Here is an 18,483-nt window from a genome sequence, read left to right on the forward strand (position 1 = left end):
CCTCATCAGTTTCCTCACATATCATGATTTACTAACAGACATATCAGACTGGATGTCACACCACTTCCTAAAACTCAATCTATCCAAAACTGAACTTATAATATATCCTCCCCCACATGCCTCTTCCCCTGATTTCTCGGTCAACATTAATAGCACAACTATCAACCCATCCCCGCATGCCAGGGTGCTAGGGGTAACCCTGGATTCATGCCGCCTCAACCTCTGCAACATCTCCAGAATATGCCCCTTTTTAACCAGTGATACCACAAAGCTTCTAATTCACTTTCTGGTTATCTCTCACCTCGACTACTGCAACGTCTTCCTCATTGGCTTACCTTTACATAAGCTATCCCCCCTTCAGTCCATGAATGCTGCTGCCAGGCTCATCCACCTTACCAACCGTTCAGTGTTTGCTACCCCTCTCTGCCAATCCCTCCATTGGCTTCCACTCGCCCAACGAATAAGATTAAAAAAACTAACAACAACTTTCAAGGCCATCCACAACTCTGCCCCTAGCTACATCACCAACCTGGTCTCAAAATATCAACCAATCTGCTCTCCTCAATCCTCCCAAGACCTTCTGCTATGTAGTTCCCATGTCACCTCCTCCCATGCTCGCCTCCAGGACTTCTCTTGAGCTTCTCCCATCCTATGGAACTCCCTACCTCAATCGGTCTATCTCCTAATCCACCCACCTTTAGATGATCCCTGAAAACTCTTTAAAGAAGCCTATTCTGCTTCTAACTAGTAAACTGCTTTTTACTTCCTCCATCAGCTCATCCCCCACAGCTATTGCCTTTTGTATCACTCAACCCTTCCTCCTAGATTGTAAGCTCTAATGAGCAGGGCCCTCTGTTTCCTCTTGTACCAAATTGTATTGTAACTGTAATGTTTACCTTCATTTTGTAAAGTGCTGGGCAAACTGTTGGCGCTATATAAAGCCTGTATAATAACTATTTAATTAATAATTATTTTCCAACAACGACTACATTAATCCAATGGCTCTATTAGCATTCTAGAAATAGCTCTCATGGAGACTCCACTGAACGTGCAGTTTCCGATATTTTCAACAAGGTACAAATGCGAAGACTCAGTGATACAAGATGGGTTCACAGTGCCATGGAATTTTCCATTGGTCTTTGTCTTCCTTTGGTGTCCTTCATTATGAAGGTGCTTCTGAAAATTTGGACAGAACATGTTCATGCCATACAGGTGCTTTCTACCTGCTGAGGAGGCCTAGGGATTTCGCTGCTCCTCCAGATATCATCAGCACCACCAATCCCGTTTCCAGTCAAACAAGATCTTTTATGCCAAGGTCAGTAGCAGCACCCCAATCTAGTGAGAATACTTTTAATAGCCTGGCTATTGAATCGGCGGGACTAGAGGTGCAGGGATTCTCATCCAAGGTGGTTAAAACCTTGGTGAAGGCCAAAAGATCAATCATGAACTCTACATATGAGAGGATAAAAAGAAGTTTGCTTTGTTGCTCAGGAAATTATTTCTCTCCTGCGTCCCCAGCTCTAGCCAATATCCTGGACTCTTTTACAATCAGTGCTAGAATTTGGTCTGGAGTACAACTCCATTAAAGTACAGATCTCTTATCCCCTTTCTCAGGGTGCTGATGGGTGAAAGAGCCATTGACCAGGTGGCAATCTGTATATAACAAGGAAATACTTGTTCTATAGTGGGAATTTGCTCCAACAGTTTAGTTCCCGTTGGTGTTCCTCACGGTAAAACTAGTTCTTCTGACAGCAATTACCGTATTTTCCGCTCCATAAGACGCACCTGACCATAAGACGCACCTAGGTTTTAGAGGCAGAAAACAGGAAAAAAAAATTCTGAACTAATGGACTGCAGACATAGTACAGGAGATGACCAGAGACTGCGGACACAGTACAGGAGATGACCAGAGACTGCGGACACAGTTCAGGGGATGACCAGAGACTGCGGCCACAGTACAGGAGATGACCAGAGACTGCGGACACAGTACGGGAGATGACCAGAGACTGCGGCCACAGTACAGGAGATGACCAGAGACTGCGGACACAGTACAGGAGATGACCAGAGACTGCGGACAGTACAGGAGATGACCAGAGACTGTGGACACAGTACAGGAGATGACCAGACACTGCGGACACAGTACAGGAGATGACCAGAGACTGTGGACACAGTACAGGAGATGACCAGACACTGCGGACACAGTACAGGAGATGACCAGAGACTGCGGACACAGTGCAGGAGATGACCAGAGACTGCGGACACAGTGCAGGGGATGTCCAGAGACTGTGGACACAGTACAGGGATGACCAGAGACTGCAGACAGCACAGGGATGACCAGAGACTGTGGATAGTACAGGGGATGACTGCTGACCTTTGGGGAGGGGGGGGAGCGGGTACCTGAATTTGACAGATACCCTCTCCCACTTCCGCGGAGTTGTTGTTTCATCTTACCTGTTCCTCTATCCAGCCGCGCGCTGTCTTCCCGGCTTCTGTAATGGCGCTCGGCATGACAGCCGGATGCCCAGTGCGCATGAGCGAGAAGCACGTGCGCTTTGTGATTGGTCCGGCGGCTTCTGGGATCTGTCATGTGTCCCAGGTGCCGCCTTACCATTCACAAAAAGCACCACTTCCTGCGCATGCGCACTTGGCACCCGGCTGTCATGCCCACACTACAGAAGCCGGGAAGACCGCGCCGCTGGATAGAGGAACGGGTAAGATGAAAGAACAACTCCACGGAAGTGGGAGCGGGTATCTGTCAAATTCAGGTACCCGCTCCCCCCCCCTCCCCAAAGGTCAGCAGTCATCTCTATAAGGTCCTGCTGTAGAGCTGAGCGGCCGGCCCGGTATTCTGACACGGCGGCAGTGGAAATACCGGACCGGCCGCTCCATATTCGCTCCATAAGACGCACTGACATTTTCCCCCCTTTTTTGGGGGGAAAAAAGTGCGTCTTATGGTGCGAAAAATACGGTACTTCAGACAGTAGAGTGTTGAAGTTTGCAGCACTTTCCTGCAAAAATTCCTTTTGTGTATTTTACCTAGAAATAGTGATGCTACACCCATCTTCAAAGCTCAATTCTAAAGTGGTATCCAGTTTCCAGGAAAACTGTGAGGCAGTCTCTCCAAGTTCCTTACACATGGTCAAGTTGCTCTCAGTGTACTTGCAACACTCAAAAGACGTGAGGAAAGTGGACAATCATTTAATTTTGCCACCAAATCCTCAACATCAGGCAACTTCTATTGGATTACCAGGGTGATTAGACTGTCATGCAGGAAATAGACCTTTCTGGTCAGCTTTTATTTGTGTAAAATTTTATCCTAAAAAGGAAAAGACTGACAGTGCTGCTGTCTAAAAGTGATTCTATTGCTCCCCCATAGAGTGGATGCACCCTAAGACAAAAAGTGTGTTACTATCAGATCACCATGTGAAAATAAAGGGAAAAAAAGCCTAAAAAAAAGAAAACTAATGCAGCCACGACATGACGGATTGGTAAGCTGCAATATGTTATTTGTGTGAGTTCAATACTACTTTAAAGTGGCTCAAGGTTTTTTACTTTCATGCGTTCTATACATGGAGGTAAAAACCTTTTCTGGACAGCATCCCCCCAGCCATCCCTAATACTCACCTAAACCTCCTCTCAATCCAGCGATGTGCACTGGAATCTCAGCTATCCTGGGAATCCCTCTCCTCATCGGCTAAGACAGCAGTGGCAGCCATTGGCTCCCACTGCTGTCAATCACAGCCAGTGAGCCAATGAGAAGAGAGGGGGCGGGGTCAAGCCACAGCTCTATGTGTGTGAATGGACACACAGAGCAGCAGGTGCCCCCACAGCAAGCTGCTTGCTGTGAGACACCCGACAGGGAGGGGCCAGGAGCGCCGGCGGGGGGCCCGAAAAGAGGAGGATCCAGGCTGCTCTGTGCAAAACCACTGCACACAACAGGTAAGTATAGACATGTTTGTTATTTAATAAAAAACCAAAAACTAAGCCTTTAGAATCACTTTAGGGTTTGTAAGAGATCTATGCTAGCACTACAGTTGTAACCCTTGTTTTTGCAAAACTAAAAATAATGTAATATATACTTCCCAACTGTTTATAATAAAATATCAGGACGTTGGCACTCCAACCCTGAACTGACTAGACACTGCTATTTAATTTGACCAATCTATGACATATGGAACCAGGCATCGGGCACAAGTGTACCTGATGCTGAAGATTCTTCAGGCAGAGGTATATCATTAATACAGAGAACAGTGGTGTGTGCAGCAGGACAGGTAAGTATTAATGACTACTTTTACAAGCAGCTTTTGTTTTTATAGCTGTTAACAGGGTAACGTTAAAATATTTTTAATTTTATTAACTGGATGTCTAAATAGTTTGTTTGCAGTGTGATTCAACATAACATATTTTGAGATTCCATGCGATTGTGGTTACATACCTGGGTGACTTTCTTGACGATGTCTGCAGCAGCTGCTAGTCCCTGGACAAATGAACGGGCAGCAATAAATGCCCTGGTGGCTTTTAGCTTCATTTCCCGTGGAATGTCCCCAAATGGCTTAAGCTGGTCATACTGCTTTGCTAAGCAGTCCAAATACTCGTAGGAAAAAGTGACCTGTGGATTCTGTGCCTTGAAGACACGCTCCAGCAGATGGCTCCAGAACTCTGTTAATGCCTCCTCCAAGTTAACTGCAGGGCCGCGGTAATACTGACGCAGCTCTGAATACAGGTCTCTGAAAATCTTCCCATCGTTCTGGCTGTACAGCTCCCCATAACGATTAGGGAAAGTGTCCAGGAGAGTCTGCTCCGACTTATTCAACAGGTCCTGGAAGTATCCTGAAATGAGACAAAAGGGTATTACAATAAAGTATAAGAAATTACCTAATTGTTTACAAGATTATGATATTGTCCAGTAGAATGTACTATTCGGGGCCTGCTGAAGAAAATAGCCATTAATTGCTTTCAATGATAGCCCAACAGCATTCATTTTCCCTTCAGTTACAACCCTTAGGTCCCCAACATATTGTAAGCTCAAAAGAGCAGGGCCCTCGAACCCCTTGTGTTTTATATTGTTACTGTCTTGTCTCATGTTCTGTCCCCCTTGCTACTGTACAGCGCTGAGCATACCCTTTGGTGCTATATAAATACTGTATAATAATAATAATATAGGTGTTAAAATGGGGTGCTTAGCACACAACCCTGTCACCTACTGAGCGCTTTCTAATACCCAGAAAACTGACAAGTGCTTGCTTGGTGTAGTAGCATGCCAAAGAAGTAGCATCTGTCCTACCTGATAGGTCTCCCTAACTACCCCCTGCAGCGGTATGACAGAAATATGGGCCATTTTAAGCATTTTAAATGCAAGCACTGCTTTTGTGTAATAGCACCCAACAATCATGTGTGCAAGTCCTTGGGATAGTCAGGATGAGGCATTCTCACTAACAGATGTCTCAGATCAAACAGAGAAACACCCTTTAAAATGTGAATTACTCCATTCTATTTTACAAGTACTTCCCATGAGCTTGGAATTCATGATGTGTACACAGTTACTTTGGCCTTACCAGGTACAATTTATAAAATCATCCACCATTATTATAGTCTGAAAAAACATTGATTTACCTTAGACTAGAGATTTACTGTATCTTTCATTAAAAATGTCAAGTAGCAATGATATTACAGTAAACTGCATGTCATGATTGGGAGCCAATAAGGAGCCTTGTTGGAACCCTGCGTTGGGGTTGGGCAAACAGGTCATCCTAGGCCCTAACTACCAGTGTCCCACTGAGCTTACCTAAACTTCTTTTATCTGGATCCTACCTGCCACAGATTTCTCCACCGTGTTTATTCTCTGAATCCTTGATTTTTTCACTAAGCAGGGGCCCAGCGCACTTGTTTATAGTTTCAAGGATCCTTCTTAATGAATTGAGACACCAGATGAAAACAGCCAGCCACTTTTACCGTTACACTTGTAGCAGCTGTGTTTCAGCACCACTTGCCTGCTTTCATTTGCCTGGAAGAACTTTCAGGCTCCATGCACACTATCATTTTTTTAAGCTCCTAGAAGCTGTTATTAGCATTTTTTCTGATCCTAGAAGCTAAATGTAGAGTTTTTCAGGCTTTCAAGCACACTAACATTTTTTTAAGCTAAAAAAAACGCTGGATAAAAAATGCTGGTAATAATATTTTTTAGTAGCGTTCAGGAGAATTTGCGTTTTATTAGTGTTTTTACAGTATATGCTACAAAAAAGCTGTGAGAAGCATTTTATTTGTGTTTGTGTTTCTACTGGAAAAACTGCTCTAAAAAACGAAATTTTTTTCTGTTCCTAGATGCTGTAGCTCAAAAAATGCTAATATGTGCATGGACACAAAAGATAACACTATTTAGCTTCTAGGAGCAGAACAAATATGCTGATAATAGCTTCTAGGAGCTTAAAAAATGCTAGTGTGCATGGAGCCTTAGAGAATTTTTCCAGCAGAAAAAAATGCTCCTAAACACTACTAAAAGGCTCCTAACAGCTTTTTTCTAGCTATTTTTTTTCCTCTGTGAAAACTCTAATAAATGCTAATGCTCCTAAATGCTTCAAAATGCTTCTAAAACGCTACTAAAAATGCTATTACCAGTGTTTTTTGTGCTTAAAAAAAACAAAAAAATAGTGCATGGAGCCTAAGGACTGTACAGGGAAATAAAGTGTAGTACTGCTTGGTTTTTCCAACATCACCAAATGTTCACACTAGTAGAAAATATCTCCTGTCTTCAACACGACTTAAAGAGGTAGTGATCTCCTTTGAAGGGTACATACCTACAGGTAAGTCTATAATAAGGCTTAACTGTAGGTACAGTAAATATATCCTAAATGTGCACTGTTTACCAGATATTTACTTTAGTAGCAGTGGTGATATCACTGGCGCATGTGCACTATGCTCTCAATGGACGGAGTGCCATCCACTGAAAGAGCTGTGTCGGAGCCATGACACCCGCACACATGCGAAAGAGTGGCATCGCCACGGCTTAGCCATTCAAATGGCTGGAGTCTGCGAAACTGAACAGAAGACCGGGTGTAAATGCAAGCCCTGTCAGCTTTGACAATGTGCAGCTGGAGAGCTTCGTTTTAAGGTAAGTCTTTCATTATGTGTTGGTATGCAACGCACATTACGCTCTTAATTTGCAGGCAGGAGATTTTCTTGTTTTTTGTTTTGTTTTGTGGTTTAGTACTGCATTAATATATTATTCTCATATAGGGTGTAAATAGCACTAACAGTTTGTGCAGCACTTTGTAAAATAGGGAAGACAGTACAGTAACAATATAATTCAATACAGGATGGTCAAGAGGGCCTTGCTCGTGAGAGATAACAATTACATAAATCAATTACTATTAGGTACAATTTAATAACAGCTCAATATATGCACCCACTGAACATACGCTGCAATTTTCCTTTAAGTTTTTGTTTGTTAAAAATGTTTAATTATTTTTTTCATGCTAATGTTTTTAACGACAATAGAAAACTAAATAATAGATCCCCTTTGCAGGATAATAGAGATGAGAGCTGGAGAATTTTGTATTTTATACTTCAAGGATTAGCCATTGTGTACCTCCCTATCTAGTTTGAACCTGTTTAAGCAGCTGCCACCTTTTTTTGCAATGAAATGTTCAATGTTAGTTGCATGTCTAAAATTCACATAGAAAGGCGGTGTCAGCTAACTCCATGAAGACAAAAGATGTGGTATATGTATGTTAAAATGCCACAGTCAGATTTATTTATTTTTTTTAATGGTGTGGATACAGTGCATGTTGATTTCGGTGTAATTATTGTGTCAGAGAAACTGTCACTTTTAGAATGTTTTATAGCTATACTTGTGAAAGAGTTCAGCCTAGTGATATAGTCCTATCAAATGACTGTAAACATTAAAATCCCTGTTTCTATGTATATGGTGTAATTAAATGTAACATTGGCTGCCAATTGTTCTCATTAGATCTGCAGGCTTTTTTTCCAATAATACTGCAAAATGCTTGTGCCTTGCTCAGCCACTTAGCTCCCCATAAGTATACCGGACAGGATGGGGTTTATTTACTAAAGCTGGAGAGTCCAAAATCAGACTCCCTTCTGCATAGAAACCAATCAGCTTCTAACCTCAGCTTGTTCAATGAAGCTTTGGCAATGAAACCTGGAAGCTGATTGGTTTCTATGCAGAAGTGAGTCTGATTTTGCACTCTCCAGCTTTAGTAAATAAACCCCGATCTGTCTGATTGAAAACAAGACTCTCAACATTCCTGTTCTCATGTTTTAAAATACCCACAATTTTTTTGATAGACACAAAGGGGGAGATGTACTAAACCCGGTACACACAGAATCTGGTGGATAGTGACCAATCAGCTTTTCGGTTTTATTGTCAAAGCTAACTGAACAAGCTAAAGTTAGAATCTGATTGGTTACTATGCACACCTGCAACAGATTCTGTGTGCACCTTTTTTATTAAATCTCCCCCAAAGTGATCTTTGCTTCGACTTTAAGTTACACAGGTTAGAACTTGGGTGTAGTTGTTTTTTTTTTCCTGGCAAGATGGAGGTACTTAATTTACTAAAAATAATATTAGGTCAATTTTATTTCAATTGATATTATTACATATTGCTGCACATTTTCAGTTTCCAAATCCTTACTAGCAACTACTTGTGCACATGAATGTTACAGCAATTTAAAAAAAAAAAAAGATGTCCATCCCTAATGCAAAGCCATATTGAGTATTAAATATAATTCAATTCACTGACCCATGTACATGCATGGGTCAGAGAATTGGAAGACTGGTTGCAGCGAGATGGGTCACTGACCAATGTAAGCACTGGCCATATAGAGACCTGTGAAAGGGATATCATTGTCTGCAGTTTATATACAGTATTTACAAGTTCAGGAGAGAAATAAAATGGGATAGAGTGTTTTTGGTAAATTTAAAGATCACATTTTCTTTTTTTATTGCTAATCAGCATGGTACAACCCTCTGCTGCTACAAATTTTGTGGGTAAATTGTAAAGTTATCAATGTGCAATCTATTAGTAAGCCATGAGAAAGACCTTAAAATAAATGTCACCCATTTAATTTAGATATACCAGCAATAAGAATAATAGGTGGCTTATTCTCATAATGATTCAGTTAGATGAACGTTAGTCAATCAGTAACCAAGGTGGGTTATGACAGACAAAAGACAACAGAGAATTAACTGGACATAGTAAAGTAACACATTGTTGAAAGCATTTTTGCATTTGGCTAAACACTCTTTCTCTCTACTGATTACCATTGAGCGTGGAGTAATTGCCATAATCCAATATACATGTAGGACTTTCATCTATTTTACACACCACTGGTGTCCAGTTACAATAAGGTGTTAATAATTTAAAGTACAAGTACAATCCCATGAGCATGTGAATTATTACTGTGGATCTATTCCTAAATATACATTATTTATTTTATTGTGCCAGCTGGTGAACACAATATTATATACAGACATATTACTAATAAAAGGTGAACGCTCTTACTATCAAAGTTCTTGTTCTGTGAGATAAGCAGGGTTTGCACTGACAGGCTGGAGTCTCGCAGTGAGTTGTCAAAATCTAATTTGCTGATATTGGCAAAGTTTTCCTCCATCTCCGAGGTGCAGCAGGTGTAGCCTTGTGGACAGATCCTCAGATGCTCACCTGCAAGACATGACATGAACATGACAACATGTCTACCATAGCATGATAAATCTATCCATTAGCAGAGAAGCCCTAGAGCACAGCACAGTTTCCACATACCGCACCCATCTACAAAGGCCCAAACTGTCATTCTTGCCATTAAACTTGAAATTCTTTAGTAGATATTCCAATAGATTTGTCAGAATGTTCTACTTTACTAGAGCCTACGGACAACTGCACATACATTTTCATTTTTGATCGTACATTGCTTCCTCTAATTTTGTCATCACACATGATATGCAAAATATTGTCATTAGCCAGCAAGTAGTTCAATACATTATATGGCCAAATATATGTGAACATCCCTCCAAATTATTACGTTTGGGTGCACAAACCTAAGTATATTAAAGTAGTACTCAGCTGCCCCAACCCCCACCCATGTATTTTTCCCTCCGACCTGTTGTGTTGCATCCTCTTCAAAACACATGCTCACGTATGCAGTGAATCCAGTGTTGTCTCACTGCGATCCACTGTTCAGGTGTCATCATTTTGGTCCTCTTCAGTTGGATGGCTTTTCCAGGTGCAGGCAGCAAGCTCCGAAGATGTGCTTGCTGGACCTGCTCCCAGCCTGTCCTCCAGCGGCTCTGTGTGCCAATCCTTCAGCCTCCTGGAAGATGTGATGTAAGAATCCCAAGAGGCTGCAGAACTAGGTACACTTCATTCTGGCCTAGGTTGGTGGAGGTGCAAAAAGTAAAAAAATAGAATAGAAAATCTTTTTAAAAACATTTCCCACCATTCTGCTTGGGAAGTGAGGAAGTGTAAAATGGAACTAACTCCTTTTTGGAAGTTAAGTTCTGCTTTAAGGTTTGATGAGTTTGATGTGGAGGAACTTGAATGGCCTGCACAGAGACCTACCTCAACCATACTAAATACCATTGGCATGAACTGGAAGTCAATACACGCCAGTTCTTCTTGTCCAACATCAGAACCTGACCTCCCAAATTTCAGCTTATTTGGCTGATATTCCCACAGAAACTCTAATATCTTGGGAAAAGCTTTCCATGAAGAAACAAGGCTATTATAGCTGTGAGGGGCAACTGTACATAATGCCCTTGGTGTTGTATTGGGATGTTCAACAAGTAATAAAGGTGTGATGGTCAGGTGTCCACAAATCATTAGCCATATAAAGTATATACCATTTTAAGAAGAGCAAAGTTGATCCTCTTGTAACTATTGTACAGAATCTCAGAACCATGCAGCCACATTTATATGACTTTATTGCATGTACCCACACATGTAAATGTTTGAATAGTTCAACCTATATACTGTACATAAAGTGCATTGCTTAGCATATTTGTAGAAACTAAAGTGATATTAAATATTCCATAATTTTTTTATGAATCTATTCAATTAAATGACAGAAACATTCCAGCCAGGAGCATGGACACATAGAGGTGGCTCCATGAGACCTTGCAACAGGATGGAGCCACCCTAAAGCAGGAACTTTTGGAGAGTCTCTTTTATCAGATAGAATGCAAGAAAAATGCACAGGAAACCCAGTAAGTACTGAGCACTTACTTAAGCAGCATTATAGATTATTTTAAAATTTTAGGGTTTAGCAACACATTAAATGCTTCTTTCACCTTTTTTAGAGAAATCTGCAGTAAATGAACCAAGTTCATCTAAGGGTTGTGAGTATACATACCTAAATTGAATGTTAAAACTGTCATCCATGCGTGCCTTTTGTTTAGCTGGACAAACTAGTAGAATGTTGGTAGCTTAATAATATCCCCCAGTGTCAGAATACCCACCGCAGTCCTGCTATAAGTCGCTGATCACCGCCATTACTAGTAAGAATTAATAAAAAAAAATTCCAGTATCTATACCGCCATTTGTAAACACTAAAACTTTCACGTAAACCAATTAATTTACACTTATTGGGATTTTGTTTAGCAAAGACATGTAGCAGAATACATTTTGGCCTAAATTTATTTACTGGACATGTTTAATAGCAAAAAGTAAAAAACATTTTTTTTCTCAACACGGTCGGTCTTTTTTTTATAGCGCAAATAATAAAAAATGCACACGCGATCAAATACCACCGAAAGAAAGCTCAAAAAGACGTAAATTTAATTTGGGTGTAGCATTGCATGACTGCACAATTGTCAAAGTAACGCAGCGTTGTAGTGCAAAAAATGGCCTGGTCAGGAAGGGGGGTAAATCCTCAGGAGAGCAAGTGGTTAAGGGAGACCTATAGTCCTGGTATACACTTTCATTTCATAATATTAGAATTGTAATACAACAATAGAAACTATAGTTCTTTTTGACAATCCAATATGAGCTTGGTTCAAATATCTCCTTTTCGTGTTGTGATTACTGCATCCCTGCTGGCCATCTATTTCCAAAAGTTAATGGATTTCCTGCATTATTTTCATCTTCTCTGCTGTTTACTTTCATTTTTTTAGGGCTACATATCCCATGGTGCCTTGCTGCCTGCAAGCTGTGATTCCTTTACTGACTCTGCCTCCTGAAACTCCTCCTCTCAGCACCTCTGCAGCTCAGAAGGCAGGCTCAGTGAAATGTGTGACACAGCAGTGCCTACGCACAGGGCACAGTGAATACATGTCACTGAATTCAAAGAAATCAATTCACAAAGTAAGTTACAAACTTCAAAGTCATTCTGATTAATAGGAGAAGGCTACAAAAAATTGAAATACAATGTGAAAATCGATAAATAATTTTACATTTTGACCATAGATCAACTTTAAAGTGGAATCCCAGGATCAATCTAATTAAAAACTGCTCCCACCTACCTCCTAACACCTATACAAACTACCCTGTGGAAGAAAGATGCAAATACGTACCTATTTTCAGCCTCTCTGGTCTGGTCATGTGATCATCTCCCCTGTGAGCTAGCAGCGGATTCAGGGGAGAGGAGGGTGTGCCGATAAAGGATGGCCCACAGTAACTCTATGGGAGACGTCACCATTCAGGCATTCCTTCCACTGTCGATTGCTTTCTCCTCTCCCCTACAGCCGATGCTGCCTGACACAGGGGAGATCACGTGATTGGATCAGCTTGAGAATAGGTAAGTGTCCACATCTTTCTTTCGCATGGACATATAGGTGTTAGGAAGGGGGGGCACAATTTTAAGATGAGTTAAGTTGATCCCGGAATTCTACTTTAACTTGTTTTTGTTAGAATATTTTTTTAAAACATACTTTCCCTTTACCTCACTGCACATAAACTAAACTGTTATCCCTATAGCAAGGGGACAGAAAGCATCCAACCTCTCTGCTATAATAATTAGATTGCAAACATATCAGCATCAGGGGGAGCTCTGAAACGTTTCCACAAAAGAGGTACCTCTTCCATAGCACTAAACCCAATGCTGATGGACCATGGTTCTTTGACAACTCCAATTCATTTCTTTAGGGGTCAAGGATGTGAACATCCCCTTTAAGTTTAGATGCCATTAAGTGGCATCTTATATGTTCTTTATCAGATTTATTTTTTAAATTGCCCTCACTGGGATCCCTCTGTTTAGCCCCCATCTGAGAAGGGAAGGGAATCTGCAGTGAACAATTGTTTTAAATGCACAGGAAACTATGGGTAGGTATCTCCCTTGAGTTCTTCATGACATCTCGTCACTAACATTATCACATTACTCAACATATTTGGACTAAGGTTGGGTACACACAGATCAAAATTCAATTGGTTCAGCAAGGACTGGTCAAACCTTGACCTTTGTGTAGCCCTCCAAGTACAACAAAAGTTGACCTTGTCCAATCAGCGGCTTGCAGCCAATTGAATGCAGCGCTGATCAGTATATCCTGACAAAGGAGAGTCCTCACTGTCAGAATACAATGTCGCTTCTAGCAGAACCAAAAAAAAAGTGCATACCCAGTTTAAGAAGACATGCCTCCCCAGCATTCCCCAAGTATTGAATACATGTCACTTAATGGTTATCACCTTCATTTGCTGAACAAGTGAAAGAGAGGGCTTTTGGATTCCTTTTAGGGGGTAGTGGAAGAGGAGAGCCTTTTTTAGTGTATATGTGTTTTTAACACTTTTCTGAAATATACACATGGCAAGCTGGTTAAGGGATTAAAGAACCCTTAACACCAGTTCACCAGGGTGTAGGTGGTCGGATTCTTTCTCTTCATAGGGTGCAGATAGCTAATATAAAAGCCTCAAGTTTTCCTACCCTCTCCTGGTGGATTGGATATTCTGAGGTCCCCACAATGTCATCATTGAGTCCGGTGATTTGAAGAGCTATCTCCCTTTTTGTGTACCCCTCATCCAGTACATCTCAGTACCGCAGCATGGTATGGAGGAAGGTCACAGGCTCATTGCCTCATTTTGATTGACAGGGAAGCTAGGCTTTTTTAAATGTTTATTTTTAGAAATTTGTAACAATTATCAAAAATAGGAATTCAATCCACAGTGTCAAAATTGTGATTTTCTCAACTGTACCCCCATTGGCAATTACTGTTTAGTGAAAATGCACAGATCCACCAGCTCAAGATAGAAAAACTTGTAAAAAAGTCCATAGCGAATGTGCAAGAAATGTCACTTTCTACCTGCTATAAATTATAGTGTGGTTTTAAATACTGTTGATCAAAATTTAAATAACATTTTTTGCAAAACACAGTGCACAATAAAAATCTGATTTGGTAAAAACAACTACATGATGGCTTCAGAATCCACATTAGCTTGAACAGAAGACTTCACAAAGCACGACAAAGCGCGTTAGGGTGGGGCCATGTGACGTCATTGTGCACATGTGGAAACCAAAAGTAAGCTCCTTTCATATGTACTGATGCTAATGGTTTTCCTTAAAGGATTTATCACACTGTACTCGAGAGTGTTCTATACTTTTTTTAAAATTATTTTATTTTAAGGGGAATGAGTTTTTGAGCGTATTGCACTATAAGAGCTGTTTTATTTCTTTGAGAAGTTATTGCGGAAGAAAGGATTGGCTACACACAGATGAGTGAAGATTGGTACATTTGGTGAAAACAAGGTTAGCAGCCCTAATTAAAGGGCTAGGTACAAATAGACCTTAGTTCACAGTGGGTCAAAATATAGGTTAGCAGTTTGTTTGGACTGTGGTGGAGCACCCTCACTGGTGGTGAATACAGTAACTATTGGGCACATATATGAATTTGAAGGAGGAGTACTTTGGTGCAATACAAGTTGTGATTAACAAGCACAAAGAAAATGCTGAATACAAATACTGGTGATGTATGTACATTTATTTATTTATTTAATTTATGTATGGACATTAAAAATTATGATTTTTTTTGCACAAATATGACATTACACATTTATTGATTTGTTTGGCAATTTAATGGTTTGATGTTGCACTTCACTTATTCACATGTATATAAATTTGGTTGATGCGGGAATGCATAATAGTGATTTAACAACAATACTTATTGTTCTTTCACAGCGCAGATAGCGCAGAGAATAATTTGGTTTTGATTTAAGCCCATCTCACAAGTTGAGAAAAACTACATTATTTGTTCTATTGGCTAAAAGACCGCTATTGCCTGTCATCTGGAGCAAGGATTCCCTGGCAGGTAAGTGTTAACATGCTGGTTATTAGAGGAACACATACTCGCTCTCTGTTTAATTAAATCCACCCACAGAGATGTGTTGATTTTAATTTCCCTTTAGACAGTTTTTCATCACCAGACACTGTGTTTTTCTCTGACATTACAATATTTCTTTGTCCATTAATAGAATCAGATTCACGGCAGCCTCTAAAAATTTATCAAGGACAATTATCTTTGAGACAGTTCATTGTGCTCTTTGATCTAACAGAATATCATGTCTTCCGTCAGCTGCTGTACGGTAACTCAGCACAATATTATTACACTAGAAGTTTATTAAATCCTAATGAAATGTGAGGTCAGAGTTTCAAGGAAACTGGTTTCTTGAAGCACAGAACCCCGCTCTAGACGAGAGCTGGATGACCCACTTGTTTGACATTTGCGTACCTACGATTAAATCTGAAAGCCTCTTTGATTCTTGCCCTAGCTTTACAGATATGTATGCGTATCACTGTCTGTGGAAGTTCTGATTCCTTTTTATCTACAACGATCACAGTTTCTGTTGGAAGGAATATCTCAAAGTTTCTAAATTACGACTCATGGGCCATGGGGGCATTGCATAAGGAGGCAGAATCAAAGCACAAAATTGACAATTTGACTCTTGGCTTAATTTGGCTATATTTGTATCCTGTCTGCTTAACAACAGACAAATCAAACAGCCAAATTGAAGGTGAAAAAAGATGAGGTTTCCAAAGATGACCCACAAGACTCTTTAGCTGAAGTAAACCATCACTTCGGAATATGCAGACTCTTTGTGATCTACTGTGAGACTGTACAGTTTGGTGTTAGTTCTGCTTATGTCAGAAGCAGTTAGTCCCGCTAATGCAGTCAAGGCTTTTATTACAAAACAATGAGATTTTCTAACCCGGTGGTGAGTAGGTGCTGCAAATAAACTATTGTCATTATTAGCCATGGATTGTGATGCGTCTCAGCACTGAGAGAGTCGTTCAGGAACAGGAAAACATTTCTCATCATCATTCTCAAGGAGATATCTGTAAATCTTTGGTCAGCCTATATTGTCATACGGGAAGTTTCTTGGATCAAAGATTTCTTGTTTTCCATCATGTTCATCGGAAAATATTTTTAGAGGTTCTTAAGCTGCCCCTTAATAAACAGTCAGTCAGAAATTTAAAGATCAACCCATCCACCCACCCATCGAACTTGATGATGTTCTGGCACATACTAAGAAAACTTGTTCCCTCTTGTTGGGGGGGAAAAATGAGATAATCATGATATTTTATTTTTTTCTGCTCAGCCATTTGGGTCCCCTCAGAAGTGTGGCTGAAAAACACCTAGTTAGCAACCCCCACAGCTTGACTTGTTTATAGGAATTGAAAACCATTGGATGCTCACTACCAGCATTGCAGGAGTGAAAACCAACAGTTTTTTCATTCTAAAAACAAGGCAAAAAACTTGAGGGTTGCCAACTAGGAATTTTTAAGCCAGGCCTCTGACTCAAATGTCCTACAGGTAAAATAATAAAATGAATGATCGTTTTACAAAGCTGCAAAGATTTTTATTATGCCCATTGACTACATAGACTATATTCTGGAAAAGGTGAACTTAGCCTTTAAGCCAGAATGAGGATAAAAGGGAGGTGCTATCTACTAAGAACCACCTACACCCTACCTAATGGGTCAAGAGGATAACTCATTTGATCCAAAAAGCTCCAGCATATCAGATACTAAGCAGCAGAACTTCAAAGACATTAAGAATGAGCTTGTAATCACTAATGCTAACTAGCTACTTCTAGATAATCTTGATGAGCAACTTTACCTGTAATAACAAGCAACTTTGTGTCATTAAGTATTCCATGTGACCAGTTCTTAGAGTTTTAACCTAAATTACATGAGCAGTCATTAACGCACTGTAAATTAATTTGTTTGAGGAACTTTATAGTCTATCATCTCATATCAGCTCCATTGTACCTGCAGTTAATCTCATTACTGCTTATAAATGATAAATGCTTTTAAAGTATGACTGAAAACTCTATTTTAGATTGCAAATCTACTTATCATTTGTAGCATCAACATAAAATTCCCCAGTGAGGCGATGAGAAACGAGGTTAAAACATGTCCTCAAAGTCCGTGCAATCTATCAAATACTTCCCCCTTGGAAAAAGTTAATGAATATTTATAAGGAATAAATGGGGTTGGTAACAAAAAAAAAAATATGATACGTTGTTCTTTATACATGGTTGATCAAACTAGCAGTCCAGATCATTGCTATACAACATGCTTTCAGTAAATCCTCAGGATCCCTTTCAATATTATTATTATTGTACAGGATTTATATAGCACCAAACAGTTTGCTCAGTGTTTTACGATATAATGGGAGATAATATAGCAACAATACAGCTCAATACAAGAGGGTTAGGAGGGCCCTGCTCCTTGGAGCTTACAATCTAAGAGGGAGGGGCTGGTGGTACAAAAGGTAAAAACTGTGGGAGGTGAACCGATAGGAGGAATAGAAGATGCCATTATTTGCTGACGATGAGATAGGCTTCCCTGAAAAGGTATGTTTTCAGAGATCACCTAAAAGTGAGAAGAGTAGGCGATAGTTGGATAGATTGGGGTAGAGAGTCCCAGAGGATTGGGGAGGCTCTGGAGAAGTCCTAGAGATGAACATGGGAGGAGGAGATAAGGGAGCTAGAGAGCAGGAGGTCCTGGGAGGAATGGACAGGTTGGTTTGGGTGATATTTGGAGACAAGATTGGTGATGTAATTATGGGCAGCGTTATAACTGGCTTTATATGTTATTGTTAATGTTTTGAATTTTATTAGTTGGGCAATTGGAAGCCAGTGGAGCGATTGGCAGAGAGGGATGGCAGATATGGAACGGTTAGTAAGGTGGATGAGTCTGGTAGCAGCATTCATGATAGACTGAAGAGGGGATAGCCTGTGATTAGGTAGTCAATGAGGAGGGAACTACAATAGTCAAGGCGAGAGATAAGGAGTGAATAAGTTGCTTAGTGGTTTCCGAGATTAAGAATGGGCGTATCTTGGAGATGTTGCGGAGGTGAAGTCTACAATATTTGGACAGTGAATGGATTTGGGGCTGAAAGGACAGATGGGAGTCTAGGATTACACTTAGTACCGTGGCATGAGGTGAGGTACTGATGGTTGTATTATTGATCTCCCTCCCAAAGCACCATGTCCCCATGTTGAAGGGGACAAGGGCCTCTTCCCCACAACCTTGGGCTGCAAG

General features: G+C 40.5%; 1 protein-coding gene across 1 annotated transcript in view; it reads right to left on the bottom strand.

Moving 5' to 3' along the window:
• Window positions 1-18,483, bottom strand: part of GPC1 (glypican 1) — a 130,340-nt gene that overhangs the window by 37,359 nt on the left and 74,498 nt on the right. Inside the window, exons 2-3 of the mRNA XM_089672359.1 lie at window positions 9,522-9,680; window positions 4,436-4,830 (exon numbers count right to left, since the gene is read on the bottom strand). Of these exons, the coding sequence (XP_089528485.1) occupies window positions 4,436-4,830; window positions 9,522-9,680 (554 nt within the window). The remainder of the gene's footprint in view (window positions 1-4,435; window positions 4,831-9,521; window positions 9,681-18,483) is intronic.

The sequence above is a fragment of the Staurois parvus genome, unplaced genomic scaffold, assembly GCF_062004578.1.
Source record: "Staurois parvus isolate SC_StPar_1 unplaced genomic scaffold, SC_StPar_1.0 ptg000126l, whole genome shotgun sequence".
NCBI classification, from domain to species: domain Eukaryota; kingdom Metazoa; phylum Chordata; class Amphibia; order Anura; family Ranidae; genus Staurois; species Staurois parvus.